The 23,262-nt window shown below is 39.9% G+C and overlaps 1 protein-coding gene across 3 annotated transcripts in view; it reads left to right on the top strand.

Annotated features, from left to right (window-relative positions):
• RNF115 (ring finger protein 115) overlaps window positions 1-23,262 on the top strand; it is a 73,243-nt gene that overhangs the window by 48,194 nt on the left and 1,787 nt on the right. For all 3 annotated transcript variants that reach the window (XM_069602892.1, XM_069602903.1, XM_069602888.1), the window contains exons 5-8: window positions 18,514-18,564; window positions 19,741-19,813; window positions 20,734-20,827; window positions 22,962-23,077. In XM_069602892.1, coding sequence (XP_069458993.1) covers window positions 18,514-18,564; window positions 19,741-19,813; window positions 20,734-20,827; window positions 22,962-23,077 — 334 coding nt within the window. The remainder of the gene's footprint in view (window positions 1-18,513; window positions 18,565-19,740; window positions 19,814-20,733; window positions 20,828-22,961; window positions 23,078-23,262) is intronic.

The raw sequence follows: 23,262 nt of genomic DNA, 5'->3' as shown, positions 1-23,262 counted from the left end.
ACATGACCACTAGAAAAACCATAGCCTTGACTAGACGGACCTTGGTTGGCAAAGTAATGTCTCTGCTTTTTAATATGCTATCTATGTTGGTCATAACTTCCCTTCCAAGGAATAAGCGTCTTTCAATTTCACGGCTGCAATCACCATCTGCAGTGATTTTGGAGCCCAAAAAAATAAAGTCTGACACTGTTTCCACTGTTACCCCATCTATATCCCATGAAGTGATGGGACCAGATGCCATGATCTTCATTTTCTGAATGTTGAGCTTTAAACCACCTTTTTCACTCTCCTCTTTCACTTTCATCAGGAGGCTTTTTAGTTCCTCTTCACTTTCTGCCATAAGAGTGGTGTCATCTGCATATCTGAGGTTATTGATATTTCTCCCAGCAATCTTGATTCCAGCTTGTGCTTCTTCCAGCCCAGCGTTTCTCATGATGTACTCTGCATAGAAGTTAAATAAGCAGGGTGACAATATACAGCCTTGACGTACTCCTTTTCCTATTTGGAACCAGTCTGTTGTTCCATGTCCAGTTCTAACTGTTGCTTCCTGACCTGCATATAGGTTTCTCAAGAGGCAGGTCAGGTGGTCTGGTATTCCCATCTCTTTCAGAATTTTCCACAGTTTATTGTGATCCACACAGTCAAAGGCTTTGGCATAGTCAATAAAGCAGAAATAGATGTTTTTCTGGAACTCTCTTGCTTTTTCGATAATCCAGCAGATGTTGGCAATTTGATCTCTGGTTCCTCTGCCTTTTCTTAAACCAGCTTGAACGTCTGGAAGTTCACGGTTCACGTATTGCTGAAGCCTGGCTTGGAGAATTTTGAACGTTACTTTACTAGCATGTGAGATGAGTGCAGTTGTGCAGTATGAGTGCAATTTAAGCATTCTTTGGCATTGCCTTTCTTTGGGATTGGAATGAAAACTGACCTTTTCCAGTCCTGTGGCCACTACTGAGTTTTCCAATTTGCTGGCATATTGAGTGCAGCACTTTGACAGCATCATCTTCCAGGATTTGAAATAGCTCCACTGGAATTCCATCACCTCTGCTAGCTTTGTTCGTAGTGATACTTTTTAAGGCCCACTTGACTTCACATTGTAGGATGTGTGGCTCTAGGTGAGTGATTACACCATAGTGACGATCTGGGTCATAAAGATCTTTTTTGTACAGTTCTGTGTATTCTTGCGACCTCTTCTTAATATCTTCTGCTTCTGTTAGGTCCATACCATTTCTGTCCTTTATCGAGCCCATCTTTGCATGAAATGTTCCCTTGGTATTTCTACTTTTCTTATGATCCAGCTATTCCATTGCTGGGTATTTATCTGAAGAAAACAAAAACACAAATATGAAAAGATAAATGGCATCCCGTGTTTGTTGCAGCATTGTTTTCCATAGCCAAGACATGGAAACAACCTAAGGAGCCATTGATGGATGAATAGATTAGAAAAAGAAATTGTGGTGCACATATATATATATATGTGTGTGTGTGTGTGTTATTCAGCGATGAAAAAGGATGAAATTTTGCCATTTGCAACAACATGGATGGACCTTGATGGCATTATGCTACATGAAGTAAATCAGACAAAGAACGACAAATACTGTATGATCTTATAGGTGGAATCTTAAAAAAAATTCATTAATCAGGTTCATGGATACAGAGAACAGATTGGTGGTTGCCAGAGGGATTTTAGAGTGGGAGGTGGGTGAAATGGGTGAAGGGTGTCAGAAAGGACAGATTTCCAGTTATAAATAAGTCGTGGGAATATAATGTACAATGTGGCTGCTATAGTTAATAATGTTATTGCATATTTGAAAATTGCTAAGAGAGTAGGTCTTAAAAATTCTCATGTTAAAAATTTTTAAACTGTGTGGTGACAAATATTAACTGGACTTATGTGATAATCATTTCACAAATACATACAAATATCAGATATAGAAAGCTCTTTAATTTGTTAAAACATTTTCTGCAAATTGCTTCATGAATGCATTGGGAAATTATGAAAATTCAAGTGCAATAATGTTAGAAGACTCTAAAGTGATAGTGTGTTTAATAAGATAAACAGTTTTATCTTTTACACCCCTTTACTTATTTATTTTAAAATGCAATTAGGCCAGGAAATGGGGCCTGGGGGCGACATTAACATCATCCATACACTATGTAACATGAAGCAAAGCCTGACTGACAGCTTAATCCTGAGATTGTAAAGAATTAAAAATCATGTGGAAGCTGCTCATCCCTGGCTTTATGAACACTTTCATCTTTGCTTTATCTTATAGTTATATGTCAGTGTTTAAAATGCTGTGTGGTATGAGAGGTGTGAAATAAAGTCTTCAAAAGAGGGGTGTAGAAACTACCCCTGTAGATTTGTTGGTGCAAATGATGAAACCTACAGCTTTATTGAGGTGATGCAGTACTCTGCTGGTTTATTCTCAAGTAACTGTTTTATAGTTTGGCAAGGACAAACTTTCCAATTATATTTTGATTAGAAATACGTAGAGTGGGAAGAGGGATCTCCTAACCTTTTGCCATGATTATATGTAGAAAAATAATGAAAGTTGACCAGTGCCCCTGTTTTTAGGTTTAATCCAGCATCCCATTTATATAACTGCTGTTTCTGAAAGGGGAAAAGTTTAAAAGGCCACCATTTTTAGGAGAATTAAATAGAACTGTTGCAGGAGGGTTCTCTTACAAATGAAACAAATCCTAGTTAACCTGGTTAGCTCAGTTGACCTCAGTCTTCACAATGCCTTTGAATTTCACATAAAAGATGAAGGCTTCTCATTGAATTCCATGTCTCCATGGGGTCTATGGAATCCTGAATTATATACAAAGTAGTAGCGGTATTCACAGTGGTATGTATTGAAACTGATGGAAATTGAACATCAGGTAAATGAGGTCCACCTTTGTTTAAAAGTATATCATTGCTCAGTTCAGTTATCAATATAAGTTCTTATTTGCAGTCTTACATTACCTTTTCTGTAGCTGTTTTTCTCATCCCTACTCTGAAAATCCTTACCATTCCATAAACTTGCCACAGGCCATCAATTGGGTCCTCCTTAAAAGCATACCACCAGGAGTTCCCTGGCGGCCTAATGGTTAGGATTCCGGGCTTTCACTGCTGTGGCCTGGGTTCCATCCTTGGTCGGTGAACTGAAATCCCACAAGCCACATGTGTGGCCCAAAAAAAAGCATACCACCATCTTCTGTTGAGTTTATTCTGTTTGCATTATGTCTTCCAGTAGAGCAGGCATCTCTTTGCTAGGGTAAATCTGAGTATGTCAGAAATATAGAAGCGAATTGTCCCAGTTCTTTCTAGTTCTGGATGTATAGAATTAAGAATAGATAGCTTGATTTAAAAATCTAAGTGCTGATTTTCTTGAACCAATTTTTCTTCTGTTTTGTTCCAGAGTCTCAAAAGGCTCAGTTAAGTGATTTCCAGAAAACATGTTACAGGCTCCTCAAAGCTCTTGAGACCTTGGATTCCTTTCCACTAAAAAGAAATCTTAAATTGTATATTCTGATTATGTGTATGGATTTTTCAACTAAAGAATAAATGTCTGTAATTTTTTAAAAAAAGAATATGATAGGCAGATGGTATGAGAGTGTAATATCTGCCATCTCCATCTACCACAAACAGCATTGCCAGAGTTGGGTACATCTGTATGTGCTCGGTTGTGTCTGACTCTTTGCGACCTCCTGGACTGTAGCCCACCAGACTCCTCTGTCCGTGGGATTTCTCAGGCAAGAATACTGGAGTGGGTTGCCATTTCCTACTCCAAGAGATCTTCCCCACCCAAGGATCAAACCCGTGATTGCTAGTGTTAGGATTTTCCAAAGTGGTGAAGACTTCCTGGGAAAGTGCTGGGGGTGGGAATGTATAATTTTCCCTTGATTTTCACAGTAGATGTGTTACTAGAAAATTCAGTTAATCCTAAATAGACATGCCCCAAATGGATTTCCAGACAGGATGTTCACAAATTATACATGTTGGAAGACAGTTCCATGTTGGTCCTGGCTGTCTTCCCAGTTCTTGGCAGGATGACTAGTACTGCTCGCTCCTATCTGTTGAGTATGAACGGTACTACCCCATTTATTGTATCTAGCAAAACCATCTCTTTGGATTTCTCAGTTGCTGTGTGGGGACAGTATTGACCACTGATGTAAATTAGATGTTCTTAGATGGATCTAAGTGGTTGGTCAGTATGTTTTCATTATCTGTCTGTCTCTGTCCTCTCTTTGTTGGCATCATTGTTAGATAGCTCTCCTATGTAAAATGAAAGACAGCTAATGGTAGTTCCAAGTTTATAAGAACATTAGAGCATTCATCCCAGTGGATATGTGCCTCCATCCACTTCCAGTGAGGATTTCTGTGTTTTGTGCACACACTTCTGGTACTGAGTGGTATTATTCTTGTGCATTTTTTGAGTTAATATGTCCCCTCCGAATATGAATATATAGTTATTTTGCATTATCATTTGTTGAATAATCCATCTGACTTGAAATGTTACCTTTGTTATGTATACACTTTCATATTCATATCTGGACTCTGTATTATGATCTGATTTTTTTTTGTATGCTCCTATGCCTATGTCTTCTCATATGATTTGATACCTAGTAGTGAAAGTCTATTTCATTATTATTCCTTCTTAAAAACTGCTAAGTGCTTCTCTTACATTTACTCTTTCAAATGAGTTTTAAATGTAATTTGTCAGTCTCTGACCTCTCTTATCCCAGTGGAATTTTGACTGGAATTTCATTTATTTGGGGATAGTTGGTACTTTTTATAATATTGAAACTTCTCATCTGGACCCACGGCTCATATCTCAATTTGTATAGTTTTTTTTTTTTTTGATGTATTGAGTAAAATTTTATAGTTTCACTTAATTTTTAAACTGATTGTTAGATTGCTATCCAACGCCTTGCTCCTTAATTTAGTTGTCTTATGTTGGCTCTAATAGTTATTCATTTTATTTTCTAAGTTTTCTAGATTAACAGGTGTATCGTTTACAAATATTGATTGTATTTTTCCCTCTGTTTATGCCTCATTATTTCTCTTATCTGTTGCATTGACTTTATTATCAAAACAAAGTTACCTAATACTTATCTTTGTCTTCTTCTTCCTGACTTCAGTAAAAGTGAATTAGTGTTTCTTTATTAAGCACATTTGCTTTTGGTTCATAATACATGCACTATCACATTTATTTTATTCCTGATTTATTATGGGCTTTTAATTGAGGATGGCAAGTGATTTTATCAAATGCTCTTTGCAGTCCTATGAAGATGGCCCTTATAATTTTTCTCCTTTAAACAATTAGTGCATTTTATTAACTAATAGATTTTCTAACATTGAATGAACACTATGAATTCATCAGACTTTGATTAAAAACTACTTTGTCAAAGAAGCATTGATCTTTTAATCCATTGTTGGAGTTGATTTCTTCCTAATCATTTTTAGGATTTTTGCATCAATTCATACGGAAGCTGGCAATTTTCTTGTATAATCTTTATCAGGTTTTGGTATCAGGGTTATTTTAGTTTGGTAAAATAAACTGGGAAATCTTGCTTTGTTTTTATGGTTGAGAATAGTTTAAATCAGGAATTATCTATTTTTTAAAGGTTTGATAAAAGTTACCTATAATTTTTATCTGGGCCTAGCATCTTTTGGGGGACCAGATCTGTTACAACCTTTTCAGTTACTTCTGGGATCAGTGGTTTAGGGTGGCATTTTATTCATTTTTGTATTCCCAGCTTCTAGTTAGTGTCTGTTTTATAGTGAATACTGTATATATTTATGTTGAATGAATCTTCTGGAGAAAGATATGGTAACCCACTCCAACATTCTTTCCTGGGAAATCCCATGGACAGAGGAGCGTGGCACACTCCAGTCCATGAATTCACAAAGTCAGACACCACTGAGCACAAACACACAATACACACACTATATATTTGTGTTGAATGAATGAATAATTGTAATTATGTTTCTAAGAGCTATATGGAACATATGAATTAGTAGGAGTAATAGCTAAGAGTTTGTGCCAGATAGTAGTTTGAGTGCTTTACAATTATTTGTTTAATCTTCATTATAATTCTGGATAAGTTACTATGAATATTCCATTTTACAGTAGAAACTGAGGCACAGAGAGGTTAGGTAAATTGCCTGAAGATATGAAGCCAGTTAAATATTAGAGCCAGGATATGGCAAAAATGATGATATTTGTAGTTGGTGGGATTATGAATATTTCAAAATACTTAAAGAAATTTTAATAGTGTTTTATAGTCTTCACAATTAGGAAAAAAAAGAACTAAGCATTTGCCTAACTTTCTCAAAAATTTTCCTTCCAAGGGACACATATCAGTGTGTCAGTAAGTAAAACTTAGGAAGTTTTAAGTTCAATTTATTTTTTCTTTTCGTTCATGTAAGTGTAAATGAGCACATCTTTGGAACGTATTGCTCTGCCTTCTTATCAGGTCAACCCAGATTGCTCCACATGATTGTTATTACTTTACAGTAGTTATCATTACAATGTTACCCAGTGTTTTGAAAGTACTATACAGTTTCATATTTTATAAGTTTTTTATTGATTAAATTTTGGCTTGGCTTCTTCCTGATAACAGTTTGTCCTGTTGATTTGAGAAGTAGTATAACTTTTTATCCTGCTTATCAAGTTTTCCAGAGAAGGCAATGGCAACCCACTCCGGTACTCTTGCCTGGAAAATCCCATGGATGGAGGAGCCTGGTAGGCTGCAGTCCATGGGATTGTTAAGAGTCGGACACGACTGAGTGACTTCACTTTCACTTTTCCCTTTCATGCATTGGAGAAGGAAATGGCAACCCACTCCAGTGTTCTTGCCTGGAGAATCCCAGGGACGGGGGAGCCTGGTGGGCTGCCGTCTGTGGGGTCGCACAGAGTTGGACATGACTGAAGCGACTTAGCAGCAGCAGCAGCAGCAGCAGGTTTTCAACCTAGAATATGTTCTCCTGAACTTAACCCTAGGTTATGGGACCATTGTTTACTGACCACTACTCAAAACTCAAATTTTAAGAATTGACTTTTTTTAAAATTTAAAAATAGTAGGTTTACTTTGTTTTGTGTTTTGGCTTGGATTGGAAAAACAGCATTACCTAGAAATTAGCCACACTTGTTTCTTGGCAACCCACTCCAGTATTCTTGCCTGGAAAATCCCATGGATGGAGGAGCCTGGTAGGCTGCAGTCCATGGGGTTGTTAAGAGTTGGACACGACTGAGTGACTTCACTTTCACTTTTCACTTTCATGCATTGGAGAAGGAAATGGCAGCCCAGTCCAGTGTTCTTGCCTGGAGAATCCCAGGGACGGGGGAGCCTGGTGGGCTGCTGTCTGTGGGGTCACACAGAGTCGGACACAACTGAAGGGACTTAGCAGTAGCAGCAGCAGTTTCTTGGTACGTAATCACGTAGACCTTTTACATACATATATATGAGATACCTACATCTGTAGAGTTGAAAAGGAATCATACTATACCTATTTTATAATATCTTTTTTTAATCTTCGTAGATTGAGTATATCTTTCAATGACTATCTGATTGGGCCCCATCTTGAGGTCTTTTAAGTCATTCAGTAAACATTTGTGTATTACTGCCAAGTGCTATTCAGGATGTTGGGCATACATTAGTGAACAAAACAGTAAAAAAAAAAAAAAAAAAAAAGATTGCCCTTGTGGAATTTAAATACTAATGGGGAATGACAGACAAGCAAAATAAACCTAATCAATAGTGTTAAACAGTAAATAATATGGAAAGAAATAGAGGAGGGTGCTTCAAAAAGTGTAGTCAGCGAAGGCCTTATTGAGAAGATATTTGAATAGATATAAAAGTAGTGAGGGAATGAGCCAGGAATGTGCCAACAAGGAGAGTCTAATGTAGAGAGAATGGAATAAGTGAGGGGAATAGTAGGAGATGAGGTCACAGAGAACTTGTTGGGGCCAGAGATCAGGAGGTGAGTCTGAGATCATGTAGCGACTGGTAGGCTATTTATAAAGGCTTTTATTCTGAGTGCAGTGGAAGTCCAGTAAGAATTTTAGGGTAGAAGAATGACATGGTCTAACTTACACCTTTAAATGATCATTCTAACTGCTGTGTTGATAATAGAATGGTGAGTGGTATGTGTGTGTATGAGGGGCACGGGGGCAAAGACAGAAGCAGAGAAACCAGTTAGGAGGCTGTTGCATTAAAGTTAGAGATGCCAGTGGCTTGGATGAGGGTTAGTTTAAAAAAAAAAAAAAGCTGGATTCTAGGTAAAGATTGACTTTGGGCATGACAGGATTTGCTGGCAGATTGGATATGAGGTGTAACAGAAAGAAGAGTTAAGGATGACATAAAGGTTTTTGTCTGAACAACTAGAAAAATGGAGCCACCATCAGCTAAGATGGGAAATGCTAGAAGGGATGGGTTTGGGGGAGAAGATCTAAGAGTTCACTTTTGGACTTAATAAGTTTGAGGTGCTAATTACACATTCAAGTGATGATGTTGAGTAGGGAGAGGTCTCGCCTGGATATAAAACCTGGAAAGTTGTTGCCTATATATGGTTCAGTTCAGTTCAGTTCAGTTCAGTCGCTCAGTCGTGTTCCGACTCTTTGCAACCACATGAATCACAGCACGCCAGGCCTCCCTGTCCATCACCAACTCCCGGAGTTCACTCAGACTCATGTCCATCGAGTCGGTGATGCCATCTAGCCATCTCATCCTCTGTCGTCCCCTTCTCCTCCTGCCCCCAGTCCCTCCCAGCATTAGAGTCTTTTCCAATGAGTCAACTCTTCGCATGAGGTGGCCAGAGTACTGGAGTTTCAGCTTTAGCATCAGTCCTTCCAAAGAACATCCAGGACTGATCTCCTATATATGATACTTAAATATAAAACTGGATGAAATTGCCAAAAGAGGCAAGATAGAGGAGCTCAGGGAATTGAGCTCTGAGCCCTCCTTGATTAGAAGTTTGGAAGGTAGGAAGAATAAGTAGAGGAGACTGACAAGGGAGCTAGGAGGAAACCTAGAGAGAAAACAGCTCTGGAGACTAAGTGACTACTCTTATCTGATTTTAGCATATATCTTCCCTTCCAGACCCTGTGGATTTATTTCTCTCTTCTGTGGGTTGCTAAAATTAAATACATAAACCTCTTCCCCCACCCCTTTTAGCTCCTATTACTTTAACAAGAAAGTGTTTGTTTAAAGAAAGTTCACTGTAAGTACTGTGTATGTATCTATTGAAGATAATTTCCTGACATCAGCTCATTCACTTACTGGGGTCACCTTGAGCTGCTGAAATGGAACCTGGATCTCACTTCTGGAGAGTAAGCCCCTGATAAAGGCGAAATCAGCAGCTTATCCCCTGAGGTGTCCCTGGCAATTCCTAGTATTTATATAGGGTCTGCTTTAGAGCCTCAGGGAACTGGAGTCTTTCTCTCTGTCTCTCTCTCAAACTTGATTATTACCACTTACTTATTGGTTAGTTCAAGTATGTGATCATCTGTTCTAGTTAGTCATCCCTCAGTGTCTGTTGGAGGGATTGGTTCCAGGACACCCTGTGCGCCACCCCCACCACCCCCTCCGTACCCAACTCTGAGAATTCGCATGTCTGATATAAACCAGTATTTGCAAATAACCTATAGTACATGCTTCTGTATACTTCAAGTCATCTTTAGGTTACTGTAACACTTAATACAATGCTATGTAAATAGCAACACTTTAAACAAAGTAAATGCTATATAAATAGTTGGTGTTGAACTGCAAATTCAAGTTTTGCTTTTTGGAGCTTTCTTGAGTTTCCCCCCTTCCCTCAGTAGTTTGCAGATGCAGAACCTGTGGGTACAGAGGGCCAACTGTACAGCTCCCCAGTTTTCATTGCGCTTTGCTTTATTGCGCTTAGCAGATACTGCGTTTTTTACAAATTGAAGGTTTGTGGCAACCCTGTATCCAACAAATCTGTCGGTGCCATTTTTTTCAACTGCTTGCTCACTTCATGTCTTGGAGTCACATTTTCATAAGTCTCATAATATTTTAAACTTTTTCATTATTGTATTTGCTGTGGTGACCTTTGATCAGTGGTCTTTGGTGTTACTACTAACTTGCTGAAGGTTCAGATGATAGTTAGTATTTTTAAAAAATAAAATATTTTAAAATTAAGGTATGTACATTGTTTTAGACATAATGTTATCACATACTTAGGAGACAACAATAAAGTGTAAACATAACTTTTATATGCACTGGGAAACCAAAAAATTCATAGCAGTGATTTTATTGCAACATTTGCTTCATTGCAGTGGTCTGGAACCACACCTGTGATACTGCTGAGATATGCCTTTACTAGCAAGCGAGGATATACTAGTCATTTGTTGCTGGGTAAACAGATTATACTAGAATTTAGCAATTTATGGTAGAGTTATTGCTCAGTCGTGTCCGACTCTGCAAACCCCATGGACTATAAAGTCCATGGAATTCTCCAGGCCAGAATACTGGAGTGGGTAGCTTCTCCCTTCTCCAGGGGATCTTCCCAACCCAGGGATCCAACCCAGGTCTTCCGCATTGTAGGCGGATTCTTCATCAGCTGAGCCACAAGGGAAGCCCAAGAATATTGGAGTGGGTAACCTATCCCTTCTCCAGTGGATCTTCCTGACCCAGGAATCGAACCAAGGTCTCCTGCATTGCAGGGGGATTCTTTACCAACTGAGCTATCAGGGAACCCCATAGCAGCTTTTAACAACAGACGTTTATCATCTCACAGTTTCTGAGGGACAGGAATTTGGGAGCAGCTTAGCTAGGTGTTTTTGGTAAAGTTTTTCATGATGTTGTAATCAAAATGTCTGCAGTGGCAGCAGTAATCTGAATACTTACCTGGGATTGGTAAGATCCATTTCAAGATGGGTGAACTAACATTACTGTTGGCAGGAGGCCTCAATTCCTCACTGTGTGGGCATCTCCGTAGGACTCTTTGGTGTCTTCATGACTTGGCAGCTGGCTTCCCCTAGAGTAAGTGATCCAGGAGAGAAAAAGGAAGAAGGGAAAACCATAATGCCTTTTATATCCTGATCTTAAAAGACAAACACTGTCACTTCAGCCATATTTTATCTGTAAGGAGCGAATCACCAAGTCTAGCCCACATTCATGAGGAAGAATATTAAAGAATTTGTATACATGTTTTTATTTACAAAATTAAAAAGATTTTTTTTCCTTAAGTTTTTGGCCATGCTGCACGGCATGTGGGGGTCTTAGTTCTCTGACCAGGGATGGAGTCTGCGCTCCCTGCAGTGCAAGCAGAGTCTTAACCACTGGACTGCCAGAGAAGCCCTGGACATATTTTTTTAAAACTACCACAATTTAACCTTTGGCCAGAAATTTCTCCCATGTGAGAAATACACTCACCTCCTCCCAAGACCCACCAGAAGTCTTGTCCCTTTATAGCATCAACTTGAAATCCAAGTGTCATTTACTTAGGTCTGAATATGGATGAGGCTCTTTGGGTTATAGACAGAATTCCTTTTGATGTGGAGATCTAGAAACCAAAGACACAAGTTTTTTACTCCTCACATATAGTGATGGGACAGGAATATAATCAACAGGTATAGAGATTTCTGTTTAGAAAGGGAGAAGATGTAAGGCACACAGAAGTTACTGATGGATAGCAATTTTGATGTTTGTCTGGATAAATGTTGGGCGGTCCTTGATTAGGACTTCGTTCTACTTCTGCCCAGGAATGCGTCTCTGTGGCTCTTGTTTCCTCCTTCCTGGCTCTTGATTCTACCCTGTGAGTCATTCTTTTCCATGAAAAGTAGTCCAGATTTGCAGCTCCATAGTTTTTTTAGCCTACATCTTGCCAGTAGAATTTTGAGGGCCTAAAAGATCTCTTTTCATTTTGTACTGCCTTTGTACTTTTCAATTTAAGCTGGTAGTGTTTCTTTTTAAAACTTTGAGTCTCCTGTGAGTATTAGTAAAGTTCATGCTGTTAACAAAAACTATGCTCGCAAGTCTTTTTTAGATACTCCCTTTTTTACCATGGACTTCTGCTGGGATTGCTGAAGGACAATACTTGTTGTGGGTAGACCTGTATACTCCACCAGTGTTCAAGTCCTAACTTCCTAACTTAGCTGTGAATATGATCTTATTTGGAAATAATGTCTTTTATGTCTGTGTGTGTGCTCAGATGCTTTAGTTTCACAAGTAAAGAACTAAGGCTATTTGCAACCCTATGGATTGTAGCCTGCCAGACTCTTCTGTCCTTGGAATTCTCTAGGCAAGAATATTGGGTTGCCATGCCCTCCTCCAGGGGAGTCTTTCCAACTCAAGGATCAAATCCACGTCTGTCATGTCTCCTGCATTGACAGGTGGATTCTTTACCACTGAATCACCAGGGAGGCCCCTGACAGCATCTTGATTTCAGATTTCTGACTTCCAAAATTATGAGAGAATAAACTCCTGTTGTTTTAGCTACCCAGTTTGTGGGAATATGTTATGGCAGCCCCAGGAAACTATTAATAATACGACATCCACAGTTGTTTAATTGAATGGTTCTCTAGGCACTATCTTTCTGAGGTCTTCACAAAGAATTTTTATAGCCACACTCTTGGCTGTTTTAACTGTTTTCTTTTGGCAGTGCCCATGATTTGATCTTTGCTTGAAAACCATTTCTTTCTTTCTTTTTTTTTAAAGCCATTTCTTAATTTTAGTATCATTTGCCATCTGGAGAGTCTGGGAATTTTCAGAATGATCCAATCTTAACTCCTTTTTAAGTATTCTTCCTTTAATGTATTCCTCTTCTTTTGCATTTTAATGCATCAAGATGAAACCAAAAGGGACCTTCAGCATTCCTGTCTGGAAATCTTGTTAGCTAGATTATCATCCTGTTCATGAGCCATAACTTCTACTTCCCATATGATGGCAGGATTTTTCCACTACATAACAAGGATCTCTTTCCCTCCTGTTTCCTCACTTTCCCTTAAGTACTCACTCTTCCTCAGAAGCCATCAGGCATCTACTGTTTCTTCAAGGCTTTTCAAACTTTTACTCACTGTCCTCAAAATCCTTCCAGCTCTGCCCTTTGCTGTATTTCAGAGCTATTCCCACGTTTTAGTGTTTTTTTTTTTTTAAACAGCAAGCTTCACAGGTGGCCCAGTGGTAAGGAATCCACCTGCCAGTGCAAGAGACACAGGAGACATATGTTTGACCCCTGGGTCTGGTAGATCCCCTGGAGTAGGAAATGGCAACTGTCTTGCAGTATTCTTGCCTGGAAAACTCCATGGGCAGAGGAGCCTGTCAAGCTACAATCCATGAAATTTCAAAGAGTCAGACACAACTTAGCATGCGTGCACTCACTTCTGGGTATCAAAATCTGTATTAAGTATCTACTGCTGTATAACAATTACCCCAGAGCTTAGAGGCTTAAACAACAAACATTTATTATCTCATAGGTTCAGTGGGTCGGGAATTTGAGAGCAGCTTAGCTGGGTGGTTCTGGCTTGGGATCTCATGAGCTTACAGTAAGTTCATTGGCCGTTGCTGTAGTTATCTGAAGAATCAATTGGGAATTACTCAGATTTTGGCAAGTTTGTTCTGGATATTGCCAGGAAGCCTTAGTTCTTTATCATGTGGGCATTTCCACAGGATTACTTGATATGGCACTTTCCCAAAGAAAGTAATCCATGAGAGGGTGCAAGGAAGAAGCCACAATGCCTTTTATGACCTCTCCTTGGAAAAGGAAATGGCAACCCACTGCAGTATTCTTGCCTGGAAAATCACATGGACGGAGGAGCCTGGTAGACTACAGTCCATGGTGTCGCAAAGAGTTGGACACAACTGAGCGACTTCACTTCCACTTCCACTTTCACTTTTGGAAGTCACAGTTATCCTCCCGTATTCTATTGTTAAGAAGTAAGTCACAGCTGATACTGATACAGCCAGAATCACTGACCAGACTCTCTGGAACAGGAAAGCAGAGTAGCTGGAGGACAGGATGAGATTAGCCTGAGGACAGGATGGAGTAATTAGCTCATAGAGCTAAATGCTCATCTACTCCAAGAGGAAATCAGTAAATCAATAAGTGAATGACTACAACTGATTGATAAAGAGACAAATGAATCATGATAGTACTTAGGAATATGAATATTTAAGAATGCCAGAAACAACCACAGAAAGTGACTCCCTCCCAGGAGCAGGAACAGGGGGTTGGATAAGACAGAGAATCTTTTGTAAGAATCTGTTTAAATCTTTGTGTCTTATTTGACTTCCTTAACTTTGGTAATGAAAGAAATTTAATTTTTAATAATAAAAAAAGAAGTAAGTCAGAGTATGGTATTGGCATGAAAATAGATATCTAAATCAAGGTAACAGAGGGCCAGAAATAAATCTATGCATATATGGTCTATTGGTTTATGACAGAGGAGCCAAGAATATACAGTGGAGAAAGAACAGTCTGTTTAATAAGTGGTGTTGGAAAAACTGGATAGCCACAAGGAAAAGAATGAAATTGGATCAGTGCCTTATACCATACAAAAGTTAACTTAAAATGGATTAAAGACTGGTACATATGATCTGAAACTGTAAAATGCCTATAAGAAAACAGGCAGGAAACTCCTTGACATCAGTCTTGGTGAAGATTTTTTTCAGTTCAGTTCAGTCGCTCAGTCGTGTCCGACTCTGCGACCCCATGAACTGCAGCATGCCAGGCCTCCCTGTCCATCACCATCTCCTGGAGTTCACTCAAACTCACGTCCATTGAGTCAGTGATGCCATCCAGCCATCTCATCCTCTGTCATCACCTTCTCCTCCTGCCCCCAATCCCTCCCAGCATCAGAGTCTTTTCCAATGACTCAGCTCTTTGCATGAGGTGGCCAAAGTACTGGAGTTTCAGCTTTAGCATCATTCCTTCCAAAGAACACCCAGGACTGATCTCCTTTAGAATGGACTGGATGGATCTCCTTGGAGTCCAAGGGACTCTCAAGAGTCTTCTCCGGCACCCCAGTTCAAAAGCATCAATTCTTTGGTGGTCAGCTTTCTTCACAGTCCAGCTCTCACATCCATACATGATCACTGGAAAAACCATAGCCTTGACTAGGCGGACCTTTGTTGGCAAAGTAATGTCTCTGCTTTTCAATATGCTATCTAGGTTGGCCATAGCTTTTCTTCCAAGGTGTAAGCATCTTATAATTTCATGGCTGCAATCACCATCTGCAGTGATTTTGGAGCCCAAAAAAATAAAGTCTGACACTGTTTCCACAGTTTTCCCATCTATTTCCCATGAAGTGATGGGACCAGATGCCATGATCTTTGTTTTCTGAATGTTGAGCTTTAAAACACCTTTTTCATTCTCCTCTTTCACTTTCATCAAGAGGCTTTTTAGTTCTTCTTCACTTTCTGCCATAAGGGTGGTGTCATCTGCATATCTGAGGTTATTGATATTTCTCCCAGCAATCTTGATTCCAGCCTGTGCTTCTTCCAGCCCAGCGTTTCTCATGATGTACTCTACATTGAAGTTAAATAAGCAGGGTGACAATATACAGCCTTGACATACTCCTTTTCCTGTTTGAAACCAGTCTGTTGTTCCATGTCCAGTTCTGACTGTTGCTTCCTGACCTGCATACAGGTTTCTCAAGAGGCAGGTCAGGTGGTCTGGTGTTCCCATCTCTTTCAAAATTTTCCACAGTTTATTGTGATCCACACAGTTAAAGGCTTTGGCATAGTCAATAAAGCAGAAATAGATGTTTTTCTGGAACTCTCTTGCTTTTTCCATGATCCAGCAGATGTTGGCAATTTGATCTCTGGTTCCTCTGCCTTTTCTTAAACCAGTTTGAACATCTGGAAGTTCATGGTTCATGTATTGCTGAAGCCTGGCTTGGGGAATTTTGAGCATTACTTTACTAGTGTGTGAGATGAGTGCAATTGTGCGGTAGTTTGAGCATTCTTTGGCATTACCTTTCTTTGGGATTGGAATGAAAACTGACCTTTTTCAGTCCTGTGGCCACTGCTGAGTTTTCCAAATTTGCTTACATACTGAATGCTGCACTTTCACAGCATCATCTTTCAGGATTTGAGATAGCTCCATTGGAATTCCATCACTTCCACTAGCTTTGTTCGTAGTGATGCTTTCTAAGGCCCACTTGGCTTTACATTCCATGATTTTTTTGGATGACTCCAGAAGCAGAGGCAACGACAAAAATAAACAGGTGGAACTACATCAGACTGTGAAAAGCTTCTGCATGGCTAAGGAAATCAAGAGAATGAAAAGGAAACCAACTGAATTGGAGAAAGTATTTGCAAATGATATATCCAACAGGAGACTAATATCCAAAATAATACAAAGAACTCATGCAACTCAGCAACAATAAAAACAAACATCCGAATTAAAAAATGTGCGGAGTACTTGAATAGACATTTTTCTGAAGAAGACATATAGGTGGCCGACAGGCACGTGAAAAGATGCTCTGCCATCACTAATCATCAGAGAAATACAAATCAAAGCCACAGTGAGCTATCACCTCACACCCGTTCGAATGGCTATAGTCAAAAAGATAAGAAATAACAAGCGTTGATGAGGGTGTCAAGAAAAGGGAATGAGCCCCCTATACACTATTGTTGGGAATGTAAATTGGTATAGCCAATGTGGAAAACAATATGGAGTTTCCTAAAAAAAAAAAGAACTACGTTATGATCCAGCAATTCCTCTTCTGGATATTCATCTGAAGAAAACAGAAGCACAAATTTGAAAAGATACATGCACCCCATGATCATTGCAGCATTGTTTACCATAGCCAAGGCATGGAAACAACCTAAGGGTCCAGTGATAGCCAACTGGATAAAGAAATGGTGGTACACATGTACAGTGGAATATTATTCAGCTCTAAAATAGACTGGCATCTTGCCATTTGCAACAACATGAATGGACACTGCTGCTGCTGCTAAGTCACTTCAGTCATGTCTGACCCTGAGGACATGCTAAGTGAAATAAATCAGAGAAAGACAAATACTATATAATCTTATAGGTGGAATCTTTAAAAAAAAAAAAGAATTCAGTGTCCAGGTTCATAGATAGAAGGGAACAGATTGGTCGATTGCCATAGGCAGGGGTTGGGGGATAAGTAAAATCAGTGAAGGGGGTCAAAAGATACAAATTTCCACCTATAAAATAAATATTGGGGGTATAATGTATAGCACAATGACTGTATTATCAGGGAAATGTAAATGAAACTCACAATGAGATAGATTATAGTTCATTACTGTTAATTACATTACAGTGTTGTTTTAATACTGTATTGCATATTTGAAAGTTGCTAAGAGAGTAGATCATAAGAAAGTAAAATTTTATAACTATGTATGGTAATGAATGTGAATAAGTTTCATGATGATGATCATTTGCGATATATACAAACATCAAATCATGTTGTACCTGAAAAAAAAATGCAATGTTATATGTCAGTTGTACATCAAAAAAGAAAAAAGAAAAGTCCATAAGTCCAACCTATACCCAAAAGAGGAGTATAAAATAACTTGTGAATGTCTTAGTTAGCTATCATGGAATTTTTTTAAAAAAGGCTCTTTAGGGCTTCCCTGGTGGCTCAGTGGTAAAGACTCTGCCTGCCAATACAGGAGATATGGGTTCAGTCCCTGGTTTGGGAAGATCCCACATGCCATGGAGGAACAAGCTCGTACGTCACAACTGTCGAGCCTGTGCTCTAGAGCCCTGGAGCTGCAACTGCTGACGCCCACATGTCCTAGAGCCTGTGCTGTGCAATAAGAGAAGCCACAAGAACGGAAAACCTCTAGACACAGCACCACAACTAGAAAACACCCCGAGCAGCAAAGACAACCCAGCACGGCCAAATAAAGGGATGGGCGGGGGTGCCGTACCTTTAAATAGTATTTTGCACAATGTATGCTAAGTCACTTCAGTGTCCGACTCTGTGTGACCCCATAGACAGCAGCCCACCAGGCTCCCCTGTCCCTGGGATTCTCTAGGCAAGAACACTGGAGTGGGTTGCCATTTCCTTCTCCAGTGCATGAAAGTGGAAAGTGAAAGTGAAGTTGCTCAGTCGTGTCCGACTCTTAGCGACCCCATGGACTACAGCCTACCAGGCTCCTCTGTCCATGGGATTTTCCAGGCAAGAGTACTGGAGTGGGGTGCCATTACCTTCTCCATTGCACAATGTATATAAGACATAAAAATGGAACTACTCCTGTTGCAGGGAGGTGGGTCCAGAATCCCACTGGCCTAGCATCTCTTTAAGCCTCTCATGTTGCTGCCAAGGATCCAGGAATCATAGTTTGAACACTAACCATACAGTCAGAGTCCTTTCCTGTTTAATTCATAAAAATCTAAGGAAGACAGCCATAATAGCAAAGAAGCAGTCTACCAGATAGCAGACTGATTTCTGGTTCTATTTTTTAGAGTGAAAAGCCATTGTGTTATGGGGAGGGGGTTGGTGATGAGTCAGCCATGGATATCTACAGAGTACTTTCATGAGTCTGTTGTCTTACCTATTTTTTTTTCTTCAACAGAGTACTACAACAGATCATTGCAGGATTCATTCCTGGATCCCCATTTTCTTGGTAAGTAACTAGTTGCCTTCTGTCTCAGTCTCCTGGAGTAGCGTAATTTTCAGTACTGTAGTATCTGTGCCATAATGAGAGACAAAAGGAGCTGCACAGGTGAGTGTATAGATGTGATTGGCAGGCTGTTAAAGACTGCTGTTGTCTGCTGAGCCCAAACTTAATCAGAACTTATTTTTTGTGTAGTTCAGGCTGATGAGGGCCATCCTGGTCCTGCAGGGTGTCTGATTCCATTCATACTCAGGTCTGAGGGTCGTGCTGAGGTAGGGAGTGAGGTGGTCCCTACCAAGTTTGGTGTCTGATTCGTGAGTTTCTCTTGGAGATTATATGGGAAGGTTTTATTCCTTAAGAATTTCTGAAATTGAAAACGTTGCTTCACTTCCTTTTCTCAAAGTAAGAAGGTTTTTTTCAGAAGAAACAAAAGGCTTAAATTCAGTAACAGAGTGACAGTTACTTACTGTACAGGTTAAAGATGGAATGTCTTCTTGTCTGGACAATTATTTGCCACTTCTGACTGTACCCCAGAAGGCTTCTTTGCTCAGAGGGACCTTGGTCCTTCCACACAATTACCCTGTTTTCCAGCCTCTAGTTTCTTTAAGCATGTTCCAGCCAAAGAGTCTGGATATCTGTCATGCAGGGTAGTATACCAACAGCTCCAGAAAGAGGTGCTGCCAAATCCCTTTTGTAACTGCTCTAAGTTGTGATTCAGAGACACTGCTATGGCTGCTTCTCTACTTGAAAGCTGCTCATTGTGTAAGGCCACAGGCTGCCCCTTAGAATGAGGGAACTTTGCTGTCAATTTTGGCCACTTAGGAAGGGAAAAATCTCCTTACAAAGCAGCTCCATCTCTGTTTAATTTAAATGGGCCCAGAGGAGACAAACTTTTAACCAACAGGCAATGAGTCTCTTTTTGCTCTGGTTTGTCAGGTGGTATTTTAGGTAGCTTCACATTTTATGTTCCATACAGTTAAGCAGAAATTCCTGGAGAATGAGAGACTGCCTTTGGATAATCTGTTTGACCTTGAAATCACTGAGAAATTCCTTGCCACTTGGTTCTAGAGAACTAGTGACTTGCCAGCTCTGAGAGAGAGCAGGATTCCTCTGCCAACTTTTTCTGTGGTGTAAGGCGGAGCCTGGTCACTCCATCTAATGCTGTCTGTCTCATCTCATGTATAGGAGCGGGATGCTGCACTCCAACCCTGGGGACTATGCCTGGGGTCAGACAGGGCTTGATGCCATTGTAACCCAGGTGAGGAGCTGCCTTTTGAGGGTGTCTGTTCAGTGTGTCTCATGGTTCCACAGGCTTCCTGCTTTCCTTCTGCTACTTTCTGAAATGGCAGTCACTCTGCTTTCCCTAATATTTTGAGCTTGTGGGTTTCTGTTTTACTAAAGAGATAAATGGTTTATGGGTTTAGCTCAGCATCCATGTATTTTCTTGGTCCTAGGGACTTTCTAGAAGATAGCTTCAACTCCAAAGGAAAAAACTTCTATAACAGTATTTTCTGTTTTGGCCTCTTGTTCATTCCTATGAGGATTCTGTTGACAAGTACTTCACAAAAAAGAAAGGTGTCCTCACATGTTGAAGCAGGGATTTCTGCTAGAGGGAGCAAAGTAGGGGAAGGAAGCAGAGAAAAAGGTATTCCCATGCCATGTATAATTGCTTCCACTTGTTTATGTTTATTTTAATTTAATTGGTTTTTCATTTCCCTTGTGGATTGCTGAGACTAGAAAGCATGTCATTTATATCCAGGTCTTCTTGTAGGAAGTAATTTACCTATTTCTTGGCTTACCTAATGCTACTTTCCATACTCTCACCTTTTTCTTTCTTTCAGAAAAATGAAGTTTTTGAACTGGTTAAGTATCAATTTCTGTTAAGGTGTAGTTTTATTTGTGACATCACAACCCTTTTGCTGCCTCCAAAGTTGCTTTATGCCCAGAGGTGAGCCTTGCAGTGATGGATCTGTCTGTAGGCTTATACTATTGTCACTCTGAAAATGTAAAGCAATTATTCTGGCAGCAGGAAAGGGCAAACCCAAGCGTCTCAGAGCCTTGTGGAAGCAAAAGCAACTAACATTTCTAATGTCTGTACTGTTCTCAGATGGAGCAGCTGCTCCCTCCTAGGGATAGTTTGATGTCTGCCACTTCTTCTTTGCCTTTTTTTTTTTGTAGCTTTTAGGACAACTGGAAAATACAGGGCCTCCCCCAGCTGACAAGGAAAAGATCACATCTCTTCCAACAGTGACAGTAACTCAGGAACAAGTTGGTAGGTTCCTTTTTTTTTTTTTGGTAGGTTCCTTTTCATGTGTGTGTTTTTGTTTTATTATCTCTGTTCAGAATCTGAGCCATGTACTATATTAAAAATCTTCTGTGAAACTGTAGCATTCCTAAAGTTCCTACCTGTGTGCCAGATATGAAAGGTACCTATCGCTTCATTAGGGTTAGTCAACAGGTAATTCCTGAGCAATTACCATGCTATTTTTCTAGCTGCCATGCAGGAAATAGAGAAGTGCAAAGGTATATAAAGCTTGATTTCTTGAAGAACTTACTAGAGGAAGCAAAACTCACCAAATTAGACATTATTATGTAAAAAGTACTTGAGCAAATGATACTCTAGGGGAAAAGGAAGAGAAAAATAGGAGGCTAGGAATTTGTTTCACATCTACCCTATACTTTGGTACATTAGATAGATATTATTTTATGTATAAGCATGAAAAAAACTTAGTGATAAGGGACATTAGTTTGGAGTTGGAGTTTCTTTCCCCATGAATTCTACTTTAGAGAGTCAGAAGATTTTAAAAGATAGGATGGGCCATCTTAGAGAGATTATTCTGTTTATGGCAAAGTATGAACCAATGAAGAATGTCAGTATGAACATGGAGTCTGAATTAGGTATAAGGAGTGTAACCTCATTAGATCTGAAATAGAATCTAATTTGTGGAGTGATGGGAGGTATGTTTGAATTGGAGGTGTAATTGGATAGGTATGACTGGATAAGTCCTTGTTGCAGGGGACCCTGAAACTGGCAGAGGAGTTAGGGCTGGATGTTTTAGGCAGTAGGTAAATTTTGTAGGTCCCTAACTGGAGGAATGAGGGAATCTGAGTGATCTTTGGGGAAGATTAGTTTGGAAGGTAGTATCTAAAATAGGTTGGAAGAGGGAAGGAGCAGAAATACTCTTAATGGGCTGTTGCAGCATTCTGATGGGGTTCAGGTGATGGTGGCAGTGCTACAAAGGAAAGGGTAGACTCAGATAATTTTTGAAGAAACGCTTTCATCATTGATTGCATAAGATAAGGAGGGGAAAGGGGGAAAGATGATTCTAAAGTTTTGCAACTCTGCAACTACAGAGGTGGTGCTGACATCATCAGGGATGGAAGAATTGTGAGCAGGCCCTGGTTTGAATAAGGAGGTGATGTGATGTTTTTAATTTTGAATCTGTTCCTTTTGGGGATCCCAACTGAGAATCCAAGAAAAGATGAGCTGGGAATTGCTGTGGAGCTGGTATTAGGGAAAACTAACTGGTAGCAAAGTATAGGATATATTTGGCAGGCCTTGGAGTAAGGGTTGTTACCTAAGAGGCTATTGCAGTAAACTAGGCATGAGAAGTAAAAGCTGAAATTAGGGCAAACATTGTGGGAGTAGAGAGGAGGGAGTGAATCTTTTTAAGTGGTATTTTACTCCAAATGCTGTGAATACTGTGGAGCATGTAGCATACATACCCTAGCTGCTGGAGAGATAGACTAGCTGGTGTTATTAGCCAAACTTGGGAAACTTGGAATTTGCTGCTTGGTAATCCTAGTTCAGTTTGTAGCCATTTTGTCTCAGAAGAAGGTTTCCTGTCTCTGGACTTGGAGCCTGAGTTACCCTTGCAGTTCTGTCGCAGCACCTCTTGGTACAGCTCTTAATAAACACCTCGTAAAAAGGGCTTTAGGGTAACCACGACGCAATAGAATGTGTAATGTTGAAAGTAGTAGAGTGAAAGTGGCTTGACACACTGAATGAGAACTGCCAAGATGGTTGAGATGAGTCCTTTGGTTGTGGTGGACAGATTGCCAGTGTTTCCTAAGTAGAAACTGCCAGAACACATTTGAGAAGATATTTTTCCTGTTTTACTTAACAGATAATCTAAGCCCCAGTTCTTCCAACTCTTTATGTTGAAAAATAGACCTCATAGAGTTGCTGTCTGGACCTTATTGGAATGGGCCCATTCTTCAGTCCTTTTCATGTCCCTGGCTATTACCACCTCTGTCCCCATTTTGAAGTAAAATTCTGCTTCTTCTCTGCCTCCACCCTAGATGCACTTTGTTTTTTCTTTGTATACCTTTGATTATTAAAGACATTAGGCTAGGTTTTCTTCCTTCTTTTTGCTTATTTTAAAAGGCATTTCCTCCTCTAACAGATAAGGGCTTAGAGTGTCCAGTATGCAAAGAAGATTACACAGTTGAGGAGGAAGTCCGGCAGTTACCCTGCAACCACTACTTTCACAGCAGTTGTATTGTGCCATGGTTAGAACTGGTAAGTACAGACAGCTCTCATCTGTGATAGGGCCCCTGTGCCAGTCATGTCTTGGGGGGATCAGTAAGGGCATAAGTAACAGTTAGTGGAGAGCCAAACAAATCAGATTTTAGTTTCTGGCTAACTCCTAGTAGCACCATTACTGTGTTTTAGATTGTTAATCTGTTCAGAACTTCTCTGACCAG

The sequence above is a fragment of the Ovis canadensis genome, chromosome 1 (assembly GCF_042477335.2).
Source record: "Ovis canadensis isolate MfBH-ARS-UI-01 breed Bighorn chromosome 1, ARS-UI_OviCan_v2, whole genome shotgun sequence".
Classification (NCBI taxonomy): Eukaryota; Metazoa; Chordata; class Mammalia; order Artiodactyla; family Bovidae; genus Ovis; species Ovis canadensis.
The sequence above is the reverse complement of the archived record's forward strand: the minus strand, read 5'-3'. Positions and strand labels throughout refer to the sequence as shown.